The sequence below is a fragment of the Rissa tridactyla genome, chromosome 9, assembly GCF_028500815.1.
Source record: "Rissa tridactyla isolate bRisTri1 chromosome 9, bRisTri1.patW.cur.20221130, whole genome shotgun sequence".
Classification (NCBI taxonomy): Eukaryota; Metazoa; Chordata; class Aves; order Charadriiformes; family Laridae; genus Rissa; species Rissa tridactyla.
The window spans coordinates 33,807,957-33,820,882 of NC_071474.1; the positions used below are offsets into that span (position 1 = coordinate 33,807,957).

At 36.2% G+C, this 12,926-nt stretch overlaps 1 protein-coding gene across 1 annotated transcript in view; it reads right to left on the reverse strand.

Moving 5' to 3' along the window:
• LOC128914972 (connector enhancer of kinase suppressor of ras 2-like) overlaps window positions 1–12,926 on the reverse strand; it is a 212,579-nt gene that overhangs the window by 93,425 nt on the left and 106,228 nt on the right. The window contains exon 6 of the mRNA XM_054214713.1: window positions 9,329–9,448. Within this exon, the coding sequence (XP_054070688.1) occupies window positions 9,329–9,448 (120 nt within the window). The remainder of the gene's footprint in view (window positions 1–9,328; window positions 9,449–12,926) is intronic.

Here is a 12,926-nt window from a genome sequence, read left to right on the forward strand (position 1 = left end):
AGCTATTAAACTTTAAGAACAAAATATATATAAATAAATAGTTTTAGAGAATGACTCATAGCCTTCAAAGTATTCTAAATTGAGCTTTCATCCTTGTTTCCCCAAAAGAAAAATAATGAAAGACCTTGTTTCTTGTTGACCATTACAGTAGCACTGTATTTCCTTGACATACCTGTGTTACCTGAAAACCTTGAAAGATTACGTTCTATCTAAAAATATTAAAAAATGTTACATTTATTTTTCATTTTATATAGTCCAGAATGCAAGGTATTTTTTATATACATATATATAAATAAAAAACATATTTATCATATATAAAATAATAGCTCCAAAAATATTTTTCCACATGGGAGAAAGTTTTGAGTATAATACTCAAAACAAGATTGAAAGTATTCTTAAAAAGAACCCCCTAAAAACAAACACCAATTCTGAAAATGGCTTTATTTAGTCTGTCATCTATTCTAGAGGCCAGATACATTCCTTACTTCAAATCACTCTTTCCAACCTTGTTAACATTTTTCCCTAAAACCCCCCTGTCCTTGATATGCTGACTGTCAGCACTTGCCTATCCTTTTACAACAGATACTGCAGCGTGTAACACAGTGCGTAACGTTCAATCCAGCTCTCAGTTGCTTTCTGTGGTAGGAAGATTTTAAAAGGACAATTTATCCTTCAACATGAAAAGACGCTAACACTTAGAAAGATATTGTTTCTAAAGGACTATCTGTGCCAACACTACTTTAGCGACTGGTGTGCTTCATCCCCACCACCATCCCCATTTTCCTTTTTATAATCAGCATTTGTAATGAGAAAGACTAGAATCTCCCAGCATATTTTAAGCAATACTGGCACAGCTTAGCAGAATTCCTCAAAAGTTTAAATTGCTCATATATACGTGTGTGTGTGTGTGTGTGTATGTATATATGTATGTGTGTGTATACGCAAAGTAGTCTATGAATATAAACAAAAGGCTTTCAGGAGTTCACTTTCATCCAATTTACTGTGAAAAATGAAAATCATCTACTCTGGCTTATAAGAAATGTCCAAAATTGCAAAACTTAGTCATTTAGAGAGCTGTTAATTCCGTCAACCCAGAAAAAGCGCACAAGTATTCACAGTCTGAATTAGGCAAAAGAGCTGGACCTTGCTTTCAATTTATTGGGCTATTGGCTTTCTTTTTATTCATCATTGTTTCATTCTGTTTCCACTAAAATAAGCATTTTTTATGGTTAATAAGCCTAAAAAAAATAGAAATACATTCTGAAAAATTTTCTATCAGATAACATAAGTTCCAGGCAAATACTGATTTAATATTGCAGTTGAAGAATTGAAGCAGCAAGAATCTTTTTCCCAAGCCCAGATATGGATAGCTAAGTAGATCCTGTTGTGACAACTGCTAACACTTCTGGAACTGTTAGAAATAGTTATTTTGTTTACAATTATTTTCTATTTTATCTGTGGCTTAAAGCAGTCACATTGATTCAGCATATTCAAGTCATATACTTCTGTAATAATGTATTTTTACATAAGCATAATCTTTAATTAACTTGTAAACTAATCTATTAAAAGAGGATCCACATATCCGCTATTTTGATCCTACTAACTTGTTATAAAATCTGATGGAAATGAAGATACGCTCTTGTAGCTAATTATTCTCATATAACTCTTTACACAAACTGCTTGCAAACTATTTCATAGATTTCAGCCATATGAGTTGTCAAAGTAAAATAACAAAAACATCAGACTAAATAAGAAGACTATTTTGTCAGTGGGTTTCACAGACAGAAAGCACATAAACAAGGGAAATTCTGAATCTTGGATTCCATCCTAGGCTCTGGATCGGAGACTTTCAGTGGGAAGTGGCGTGTTTTTTTTCCCTGTTGTCTCCCACCTCCCTCTGTCTTCTGGTCTTTCCTCTTCAACACAAATGGCTATCCCTCTCAAAGGAGTTTTCTTGTCTATTAAGTCTCCACAACACGAGCTTCTTACCCTGCTGCCCATCAGCCCTAGTCTCTCCTGTATTCAGTGCTCAACACCCAATCATCCCACAAGCTTTTTCCTCCACACACCCAGCCCCAGAATCAGTATCCAGTCAGAAGAGATGAAAGTAATCTGCTTCAAGAGCGATACCCACAGAATATTTAGTCACTTCAAAGTAACCAAGAAATGTGCATAGGTTTGGCAGATATGACAGAGAACATTCGGGAGTGGCAACGAAAAGATGGGCATCTAAAATGGCACCAGACATCTACATCTATGCAATCAAGTCCTGCTTGTAGAGGTTTCTCCTACCTCTTTCCTTCCACTTTCCATTGTAGCCCTCTCCACCTGTTTGTCTTCCTTTCTTCCTGCTCTTCTGGCTCATGAAGATACATTCTCCTTGTCTAAGCAGTTCCAGGGCTTTTCTACCTTATCATTCACTATCACATCCTATTCTGTTTTTTCTACCGAACTAATTCAGTCATCCCCTCCTCAATTCCTGATCTTCTGTCCTCTTGTTGATCTATTTTCTGCCCTTCCAAGCAGAATTTTACTGGAGTCCTTTTTCAAAATGATTTCTATCATTTTTTTCAAATATGGGTCTTTATTCTTATTCTTGTTTCTTCTTGAACCCCACCAATGATCTCAGAGCACAGAAGAATGACAAACTATACCCCTTATCCCTGGGCAAGAGTTGAGTATTCTCTTTCACTCTGTGAAGATGGCTCAGACCAGTCAACAGTTAGGGGGTCAGAAGTAAATACTTGCTCTTTAATAACTGTGATATGTCATATATGAAACTCCAAAGAATTATACCAATATATGAGATGTGCTACAGAACAAGGAAATATTTCACAGGCTATTATATCAAGAACCTGGCTGTTCCTGAGTAACTCTGACACTGTCCCACCTAATGAGAGAGTGACTTAGTTTTTTAATTAAAATCTGACCTTTGAAAACATATGGGAAGGAATCAGCCATTTAAAATCCCATTTTAAAGACACTATTCCCCAGAAAATGGTGTTTCCAGTTATAAGTGGAATTTCCTAGAAAAATTTCTTGCAGAGTCATCTGGTTAATTAGCCAGGATATAATCACAACAAACTATTTTTAAGTGTGAACAATTATTCCCAGGTTAATTCATGGGTATTTCAGACAATGTTTGAAAAGCTCTGAATTTTGCAATGAGACTAAACTCTCTTATTATGAGCATTTCTGGCTTATACTTTCAACACTTCCAAATGTAGGCCACTATTTCTTTTTGGGGAAGAATGACCTATTATCAGATGATTCATGTTTTCATACCACTTCTTTCCTGGAACATGACAAAATACTTCTGCATGGAAAATTCAGGTATTTAAACTACAATAAAATGGATGTGTCTCATCAGCACTTCTACAGGGAGAAGAGTTCTGGCTCTACTTTTATAACACAATGAAACACCAATAGTGAAGATGCAGGTCTGTATTGCTACAAACTACCAGGGAACTGTTACACCCCTTGATCTTTTGCCCCAAATATAAAATGGTTCTCTAACCTTGTTTTAACTGTCAAATTTGGACAGAGGTGTATACATTTCTTTACTACTACATAGCATAATAACAGTTTTATGTATTTATCTCAGCCATCTAACTCAAAGGAGAGTTTATTCTTATAATCCTTTTACTAAATTCTACCTAAATACAATCCTATGAAAAACAACAAAGGTAGGCTATGAGAACCTTTATATATCAAGCATGAATGGAACTTTGTCAAGTTTCTTTAGGCCTTTAAAAATAATGTGAAATAATTAGATTATCATCCTAACAGTTTTAGGACAGCTATGTGTATTTCCACAAAAAAAACCCGCCTTCATGTTCTACTTTTTCTTCTTGCATCCTCTTGTACTTCCTTTCTTGTAAAAATGGAAAAGATTGGCTTGCATCACCTTAAATTAAAATTTTGAGATAAAGAGAAATACTATTTGAAAGGGTAGCTGTACGTTAGATAGATGAATAATTCTTGATAAAGAAGGATCTTTGCATCTGACAGCTTGTCTGTTTGGTTTTGTTTTGGTTTTTATTTTTTCCTCCAATGATACACAGCTGATCTTATAAAAATGTTTATTCCCACAATCTTTGATTCCATTAGATTCTTAAATGAAACAGGAAAAGTTCCCACTGCAGAAAAATTAACAAAGCTGTGGATATAAGCAGTGTCTATCTTTATTAAAGTGTGACTGATAGCACTCCTTCTATTAGCAGTAGGAAGCTCAGATACAAGAGAAAATAATGACAACAAAAAGGTGGAAGAAAGAGGAATACAAGTGATACTGCATTCCAGAAGCAAAACATTCCTCAGGCATCAGAAAATACAAAAACAAACAATAAAAACCCAACAGCCTGCCTGTTCAGAATCTCCTGCTCAAGTAATCATTAATCTCATCAAAGAAGATTAAAGTTGCATGTTACACAGAAGCATCTTTAAATATACAGCACATCAAGTGCAGGAGATTAAAAAAAAATTAAAAATGTGGAGTCCAAAATAATACTGGCTGTAATAAAAAAAAAAAAAAATAAAATCTTCCACTACTGTCAATCCCTGATCATGCAGGAGTAGTAGGAGAAAAAAAACCCACCCAAACCTCAAAACCCCCTCCACACTCCCATCTTATGGATGGTCTCCCTACCCATCATCTCAAATAAAATACTGGTTCCCTTAGTCTGCCTTTGTTTATCTGACAGCAAAACTGTTCCAAAGCTGGACTTAGTCTGAGCTAATTAATAGTAAGGTTTGAATAGCCTTTCACCTACCTTCACCCTCAAGGATTTAGTAGGAAGCTTAGGAGCTGCACCTCTTCCCCTGCAAACAGTAACACAAACTCTTGTCTCAAGAGCCTATTGGTGGCACTGGGTCCATTAAGCCAAGAAATTGAAAGCAGGTGTTGCTGCACCATCTTTGTCTAATCACTAAACAGAAATTCTGAGATTCCTAAATGCAGAACTTGGTTTATGGACTTTTGAAACGTAATAGATTCCAGGGGGGTAGATTTTTCAAATATCAAAAATCTTATACTGAGAAGTTATGCACTGTACCTAAAAATTAAAACCATACCATAGTTTCATTTACCACAAATTATTGTAACTTCAAAAGGAAGTTTACCATGCAATGCAATGGAATGGAAACCTATCTTTCCCTAAGCAGAAAGAAAAGTAATTTGTAAAAAGCAATTTGTAAAAAGCATTTGTAAGTAAAAAATTGATTCAATTTCCTTTGTCATGCTACAATTGACAATATAAATAACTCAAAGAATTGAAAAACTAAAAGCCAAGGAAAGGAATTTTCTTAAATCATGAAATTCAGATTTTTTTTATTCTATTTCATAAAAACTTAGTTATGCATGTTCTCTTTCTGTCAACACGGTCAGAACTGACAGTGGTTCTCACAGTCTAATACTTTTTTAGTACAGGATTTTATTTCAAGTTTGTCAAATTGGTAGTTTGAAACAAAGTTTTGCCTTCCTGACATCTTATTCAGGCTGATCATGCAGTATACTTCAGATGTAAATGCCATTACCATACCCAGTACTACAATTCAGGAGAAAAAGTGTTTTACAGTCTTCAAAGTTACTTTAAAATGAAATGGAAAAATACATGGAGGGTGTTGTAGTATTTGCCACCTAATGTTCAGTGGCTAAATAAGGAAAAGGAGGATGTAATTTGACTGGTATATGTGACTGGTACAGCTTGGGAAGGAATGGAAAGAGAGAGGAAAGAACCCAGTATGTTTCTGGAGCCCAGAAATGCCTACAGATATCAGGATGCAAACACAATCATCAGAACTTGGAATAGAACCTAAAACACGTGCTTCCCAATGCAAATTCTTTTCTCCAGCAAACTGCCATGAAACTACCACCGAGAGTGTGTTCTGGGGAATGCATGATATAAGACTATTTTTTAATAAAGCAGATTGAAAAAGAAGATACTTTAGAGAGCGGGAAAAAGAAAAAGATTATGATTAAGCTCATAAAAGCAAGGACAGAAAGTCAGAAAATGCTGGAACCGAAGGTTCACATTCAAGTGACATACACAAAAGTCCCTTTGTGAAAATGCTTTATGATCCAGAATTTATTTGAAAGCACACAGACATGTCCCTGCAGGAGTTCTGACTCCGTGTAGTAACTGTATGGACTTGGACCTGGAAATTAATTCAGCTTATGTGAATTATATGAGCAAAGTCTATAGCATTTCTGGCTCATTTGTTGAAGAAATTAGAAGGCATATAATAGCAGTTTTGCAAATAGAGTTTTGAAAATAAAGACAGACTCATAATTAAAGTCAACTGAATATCATTCCAGATAACTGAATTCCCACATAAATCTGAATAAGTAGCTTACAACACATTTTTCACCAATGGCAAATAATTATGTTCATTTTCTAGATGCCAACTGCATGAAGCTGAAGCTACAGTTCTCAGTAGCTCTGAAAACCTTAGCTACACTTAAACCCAAGAGAGACTGTATTTTAAACTTATGCTATAAAAGTAACAAGTGTTATGAAGAATTATATGGTAAGCTTCTCCCGAAAAATAGATTTTTGGCAATTTTGACACAAATTGCTCTGTGCATTAGATTCCTATCTATAAGACTAAAATTACAATATCATTTTTACAAGTGTGTTGTGAGGATGAATTAATTAGCATCTGTGAAGCACTCAGTAAGACCATATAAAAAAAGACCTGACCCTCACGATGAAATTATCAACTCAAGGGAACGCAGAGCTAAGCTGAAGTGTGGCAAATAAGACCTCAACCCTACACTGAATGATAAGGATAAAAATGGAACTCTGAATACTTTCCATTCAGTGAATAGCGCTCAATTTTCTCTTGAATGGAGCAGAGATCCTGTGGAAAAAAACTGCTATACAATCATGAGAAAGCCATTTGTAATTCATTACTCTGTTCTATATTTGATTCTGATTAATGTTTGCTTTTCCTTTTCACATGATTTTTCTTTTATTCCCATTTATAGTCCTTTTTCATATTTTTTTCTAAACAGAACACAGTGTCAGCAAAATTGATTATAAGGAACTTTCCAACCTAACATGTTATAGTGCCTTCACAATTAGGCACAGAAAACTCAGCCATTCACTGTGATTTCACTTCATCTAAAAAAAAAATATATAAAAAAATTTGATGGGCAGTTTTGATTGCAGTATTTGTCTCATGCGCTCTGTCAGCAGTGCCCACTTACTGCAGTTTTGTTGGCTATAAACTTATGGGTACACTGTGGATGGAGAACTACATCACGTTTCTTCCACCCAGTGAGAGAGTCCAGTCTACAGCATTATTACAGCACAGGCCCTGTCTGATGTTCAAAAAGAGAGTGATCCAGATGGAAGTGTGGACCACATGACAGGCCACAACAATACACCCAACAACTCTCATTATGGCCACTCATGCAAAGTTTAAACCATACTCTGACACTTTATGATAAGCGGCTTAGAAAGTATAGCATTCATACCCTGAAAGATACCTGCCTAATATTGCATGCCATTAAATTTGCTGCTCACTGTAGGACATGCCATTTTTGAAGTAGGCTACACTCTTTCTGTCCTCCACCAGCCTACACCCCTGTTTTAGATCTAGAGCTATCACTGAATGGGAAATACTAGCAATGCCCAGCCCTGCTTGATATGCTCCATCATCTCTGAGGAAAATACATCCTATGTGTTCACATTCTCTTCAGCACTCATAGTGAACTTTCCGCTAAGCAGTCCAGCAGAAATACATTATGTTTCTGGATAGAAAGAAAAGCTATGCAGAGATCCAGACTGCAGGATGTAGTACTCTTAATGCAAGTCAAAAGCACGAGCAGTTTTACAGCATATATACTGCACAAGCTGTAAATTATAATGACGTGGTATTTCCTGGTTATCCCTGCACTAACTCAGAAATCAGACCAAGAGGGGAAACCGGGCTACAAAGGGAACACATTTGGTCACTGAGATGAAGCAGCAAAGCAAGCAAATGATGTCTGTCTTCAGGATTACATACTGGGATAAGCATCTGTGATACCACAGAATTAAAATTAAATGCGTTTTACACTGTTGTAGTATTCTTTGTTGACTAAATCAGTCTAAGAATAAAGTAAACTTATGTACTCATACAAACCCCACTCACGTTACTAAAACACATCATTCTCAAATTAATATGCATACTTCAAAATAATTATGCTCTTGTAACTTTCACTGGATTTTCACATGGTGTTCATTGCTATTTAATGTTAGAAGAAAGAGTAAGACATTGAAATAATACAAAAACATCTCAACTAACAAATGTAACACTCAAATGTATTTTAATTTGTCAGTTCTGGAATCTTCTGCAGATAAGCCTCATGGCTACCAATTTATCCGCCCACTTTTGCCTTTTTTCCTCCTCAGGAACATTCCTGGATTCCTCCTCTTGTAGAGAAAATAAAAATACAAAAAAATCCCGAGAAGGTAGCTGAAGACAGTATGTATAAGAGATCATACTGGGAAAAGCAGCCTGTCTCTTGAGGAGAACGAGCAAGAACATCCCAGTGCCTGCAGTGGTATCTTACTCTCTAGCTTTTGTTAGGATCTTAGGTTCCCTACCCTCCTACAGCCTACCAATATCAGAATGGTCACAAAGTGGGGGACTAAGGAGGGGAGACAGAAATCTTTACCCACTGACTCCTAAAACTTCACAAAAATCCCTTGTCCAAAAAACTATCATCTCTGCAGAAAATTTTAATGGTGTGACCCATTCGTAATGCAGAGCAGCTGGGATGTTCAGAAGACACCTAACTGGTCTGCTCAGTGAGCTGCAATTTACATATATAAGGGATTTATTTTGTTTCTGGGATGATACTTCTGGAAGTTTTATTTGAAATGAATCATTAGGGAGGCATTTAACTATTTTTATGCAAGCCCAAGAAACATACATTCCACTAATCATTCTCAAAGCACATTAATGGATGATATGTAGTTAATTTTATTTGTATATATATGTATTTGGGGATTACTTTGGTACATTCCAAAAAACTGCAACATGGCTATCAAAGGACTATAACTCTTCTTTAGCTGCTTGTATAGTTACCAGTTGCACATGAGGCCCTAGATAAAACAGGTTTTAATTAATTTTTTTTTTATTACAATCCGTTTATTTAGATAAATGTTAAATAAACCACTTTCAGAAATCTGATTACGCTTCCCAAAAAATAAATAGTAGGACACTGCATGAAAACACATTTTGATTTCTTGACAAATTAAAAAATGAAATCACCCTAAGGAACTGAGGCTTGATTCCGTATTCTAACAGTTAAACCTTAAGCTGCTTTGCTACTTACCAAACCCTCACTGGGCATAATGCTGGTGAGATGAACTACCTCAAGATGTGCTGACTGTGACACCAGAGAATCAGATGAGAGCGAAATGATGTGGTCACAAATCCCAGACAAGGTTTTACACTACGAAGAAAAACAAGTCAATATAATTCCTCATATTAAACTGAAACTACTAGTGAAGTTCTTATTCTGAGAACTACCTGAGAATAAATAGGTAATTTTATTTCTTAGCACTGTAAAAACTACAGGTACATGAAAGCCAAGAACAAGAAGTTAATGAAACAGAAAATATCCATAAATGTCAAGAAAATGTACATGCACGTACAGTTCTTCTGATTAACAGATTTTACTGTGCACTGGTAACATCTGTATATCTAAACTATTTTCTCCCCTCCAATTATATGCCCTTTTTATAAAATTGCCAAAATCCTGATGAGCTTTATCTTATCTGTCATTACAACGTATCATTATAAATACAATGGACGTTGAGTAAAATATGTTAAAAATAAATGCCTTATACACAACCTAATAACATATTTTGGCTACCAAATAATGAGAGCAACCCTACCAACAGTGATAATTAGGTGACTTTTTCATTATACAATTTGGAAAATATTTCCTTTGTTAAAAATTATACTGGCAGAAAAGTGCCTTAGTTAATCCATTTCCTGAAGTAAAATTCTTACGCATCTTTAAACACATCCTTTAATTGATATTCTAGATCACTACAACTATGCAATAATTTTGTGTTATCCTGCCTTCCAGCTAAAGATCTCAAAACCTTAATGCCAATCCACACGAACACCTTTGAAGTAGGAACCCCATTGCACAGATGGTAACGGTGCTACAGACAGATTAAACCTATCCATCAAAGTAAGTCTATGCATCAGAAAGGAGCTGATCTGTACTCTTGGAGAATCTTCATATGTAAAGATTTATTCCCAAATTTGCATCTGTTGCTTAAAGTGTTCCTTTAAAAAGGCTATGCCTAAAAATATTTGAACCTAATCTGAAAGCATTCACTTAAATGAATTTCAGAATGGTGTTCCGGTCGAAGTTGTGCTGTATGCATCTATTTTCCTTTGGGGACTATACTCTCATTTTCCCTAATTATAGCAAATTCTAGTGAAATCCCTTAAGGGAAGTTTTATTTCAGGCATTTGCAAAAGCATGAGGATTTCTAATATCTCATTTGATACTATATGTATAAGTTAAACAAATAAAGTTGTCACAATGAATAAATTAACGAACTGAATTTATAGATCATATTTCCATTCACTGTATAGTTACTCATCAGGAAATTCAAGTACAGCTTTGGAGTACTGGATGTGGCATTTGTATTTTGTATCAGCTGCAAGATGCAAAGCATCACATTCAGGTATGCATGACCGCGTCTCAAGGTCAGCATCACCAGAAATATTTTTAGCAGTTTCAGCTTTGGGCCAGAGCCCCTAAACAAAACTTTAGGCCCTGTCGTCTACCACCAGAGACAGAGAAACCAGCTTGCTCAAAAGATGTGTTATACTGTTATTCTACATATGAACTGATGGTTGACCCTGACTGTGAGTATATGCTTTCATCCAACTTTTGAATTACTGTCATATAAAAATATTACTGTGATTTCAAACTGAGACCCTCTTTGATTCCTTAACATTTAAGATCATATGTACAGATTAGATGCAGACTAAATCCCAGAGACAATACTTTCTACTTCCTGATGTAATGTTTTAACTTTACAGTTGTCACAGGGAATACTTTTTCAATTTCGGAACGAAATAAACCGCAAACAAGTTTTCAATGAAATCTAGTCTTAGTCCTGGTTCCGGGGAGGGATAGGGTTAATTTTCCCCGGGATCCGGCAGGGACACAGGTATTCCATCCCAGCGAGCCGTGCCCAGCCTGTAGCCGGGAGGGGTCGGGGGAGGGGGCAGGAAGTCACCGCTTGGAGCACGGAGGGGCGTCCCGGGGCCGCTCGATGGGCGCCGGTACCGCCGTCGTGTTTGTATGCTCCTCTCTCAATATTATCGTTGTTTTCTTGTTCCCTCTGCTGTTCTGTTAAACTGCCTTTGTCTCAACCCACGAGTTTTGCCTTTTTCTTGCGATTCTCCCCCACGGCTGTGGGGGCACGAGACAGCGGCCGCGTGGTTTTTTGTTGGCAGGTGAGGCTGAACCACGACAGTCTTATGAATCTTCAAGATCGTCCCATGATTCAGAAAGTTAATTAAAATCTATGTAGGATTTTAGCACCAGGAAAATATTCAAGAAAGTTATATTAGAATAATTAAAAATACCAGTTTGCTGTAAAAGTACTTGAGCAGATACAAGAGAGGCCTGACATCAGATGTAAATAATGTGAAGGCTGAGATAGCATAAACAGGAGCACAATTCATGAATAATAGCACAGTGTCAGGCAGTAATGTTTGACATGGCACTATCATGAGATGATACATTAACATACGCTAAAATATTTTTGGAATAAAAGAATAGAAAGGACCAAAGTCTTCGGTACTGGTTCCAAAACCACAGAGAAGCAAAGTGCACGCTCTCCAGATGGTGCAATACTACCACACATAAGAAAATCTCCGACAAAAATGGGTTCTTCAAGAAGTACCTGCTGCAGAGGACCTCTACATAGAATTTTACAGGCTGTCCAACACCTAAACCCATTTATTACATTTCTCTCAATGCGCCATAACAAGAACAGGATCTCTAGGAAACCACTAAGTTTTGAACAAGGCATACAGCTTGTACGTGGAAGTATTTTTAGTGTGACAGCCACTGCTGGGTCTGTACAAGAAATGGAAGTTAATAATCTGTATTTACTGCTGAGAGAAAGAACAACTAGCAGGTTGTATTTTTTGATTATCATAGGTGTACAGTATTAGTCCAAAGAACTGATACAGTTCTGATAACCATATTTTGCTAAACAGATACCCAAACCCAAAGAAACATGACTCTTGGACATGTGGTTTAAGTGATCCTGAAGATGACTCCTCCATAATTTATCTTTTCCCATAATACCTGAGTTGCAGAATAGACACAGTCTAGTCGTATGGCTACTGAGGGAATGGCAGCTCCACCTGCAATCACATCATCTGAGCACACGCTGGCCTAGTCTGCAGCTCTTCCAAACAAATCTACACCTCTGTGAATCTCTCCAGTAACCAAAAAAGAAAGTCAATCATGGATCATAATTTTATAAATCTGTCTTTAATTCCAAGTATATCTTTCTTAATATCTTCCAGAAATAAAAAAACACCATGTGATGTTTGAGTTATAGATTCTATCTCTTACAAACGTAAATTTTACTTTAGAGCATCACAGTTATTTTTCTTGAGTATTTTCTTTAATTTGATTTTATTTTTAGAAATCAAATGACGATAAAATACCCAAATAATTTACAAAGCTTATTCTTGAATTCAGTATCCTTGAAATAATTATTATTTTTTAAAATACTGTGAGAAAGATGGTGATTCTTCTCACAGAGTTACGATGATAAACACGTTGATTCTCAGAGCCTGGATGCTCTGGATCAGGTACTTTGAGGTGATTTTGCTCGGGCTAAGACAAGTTCTACTGCCTTGAGATCCAGGCTCTTCAC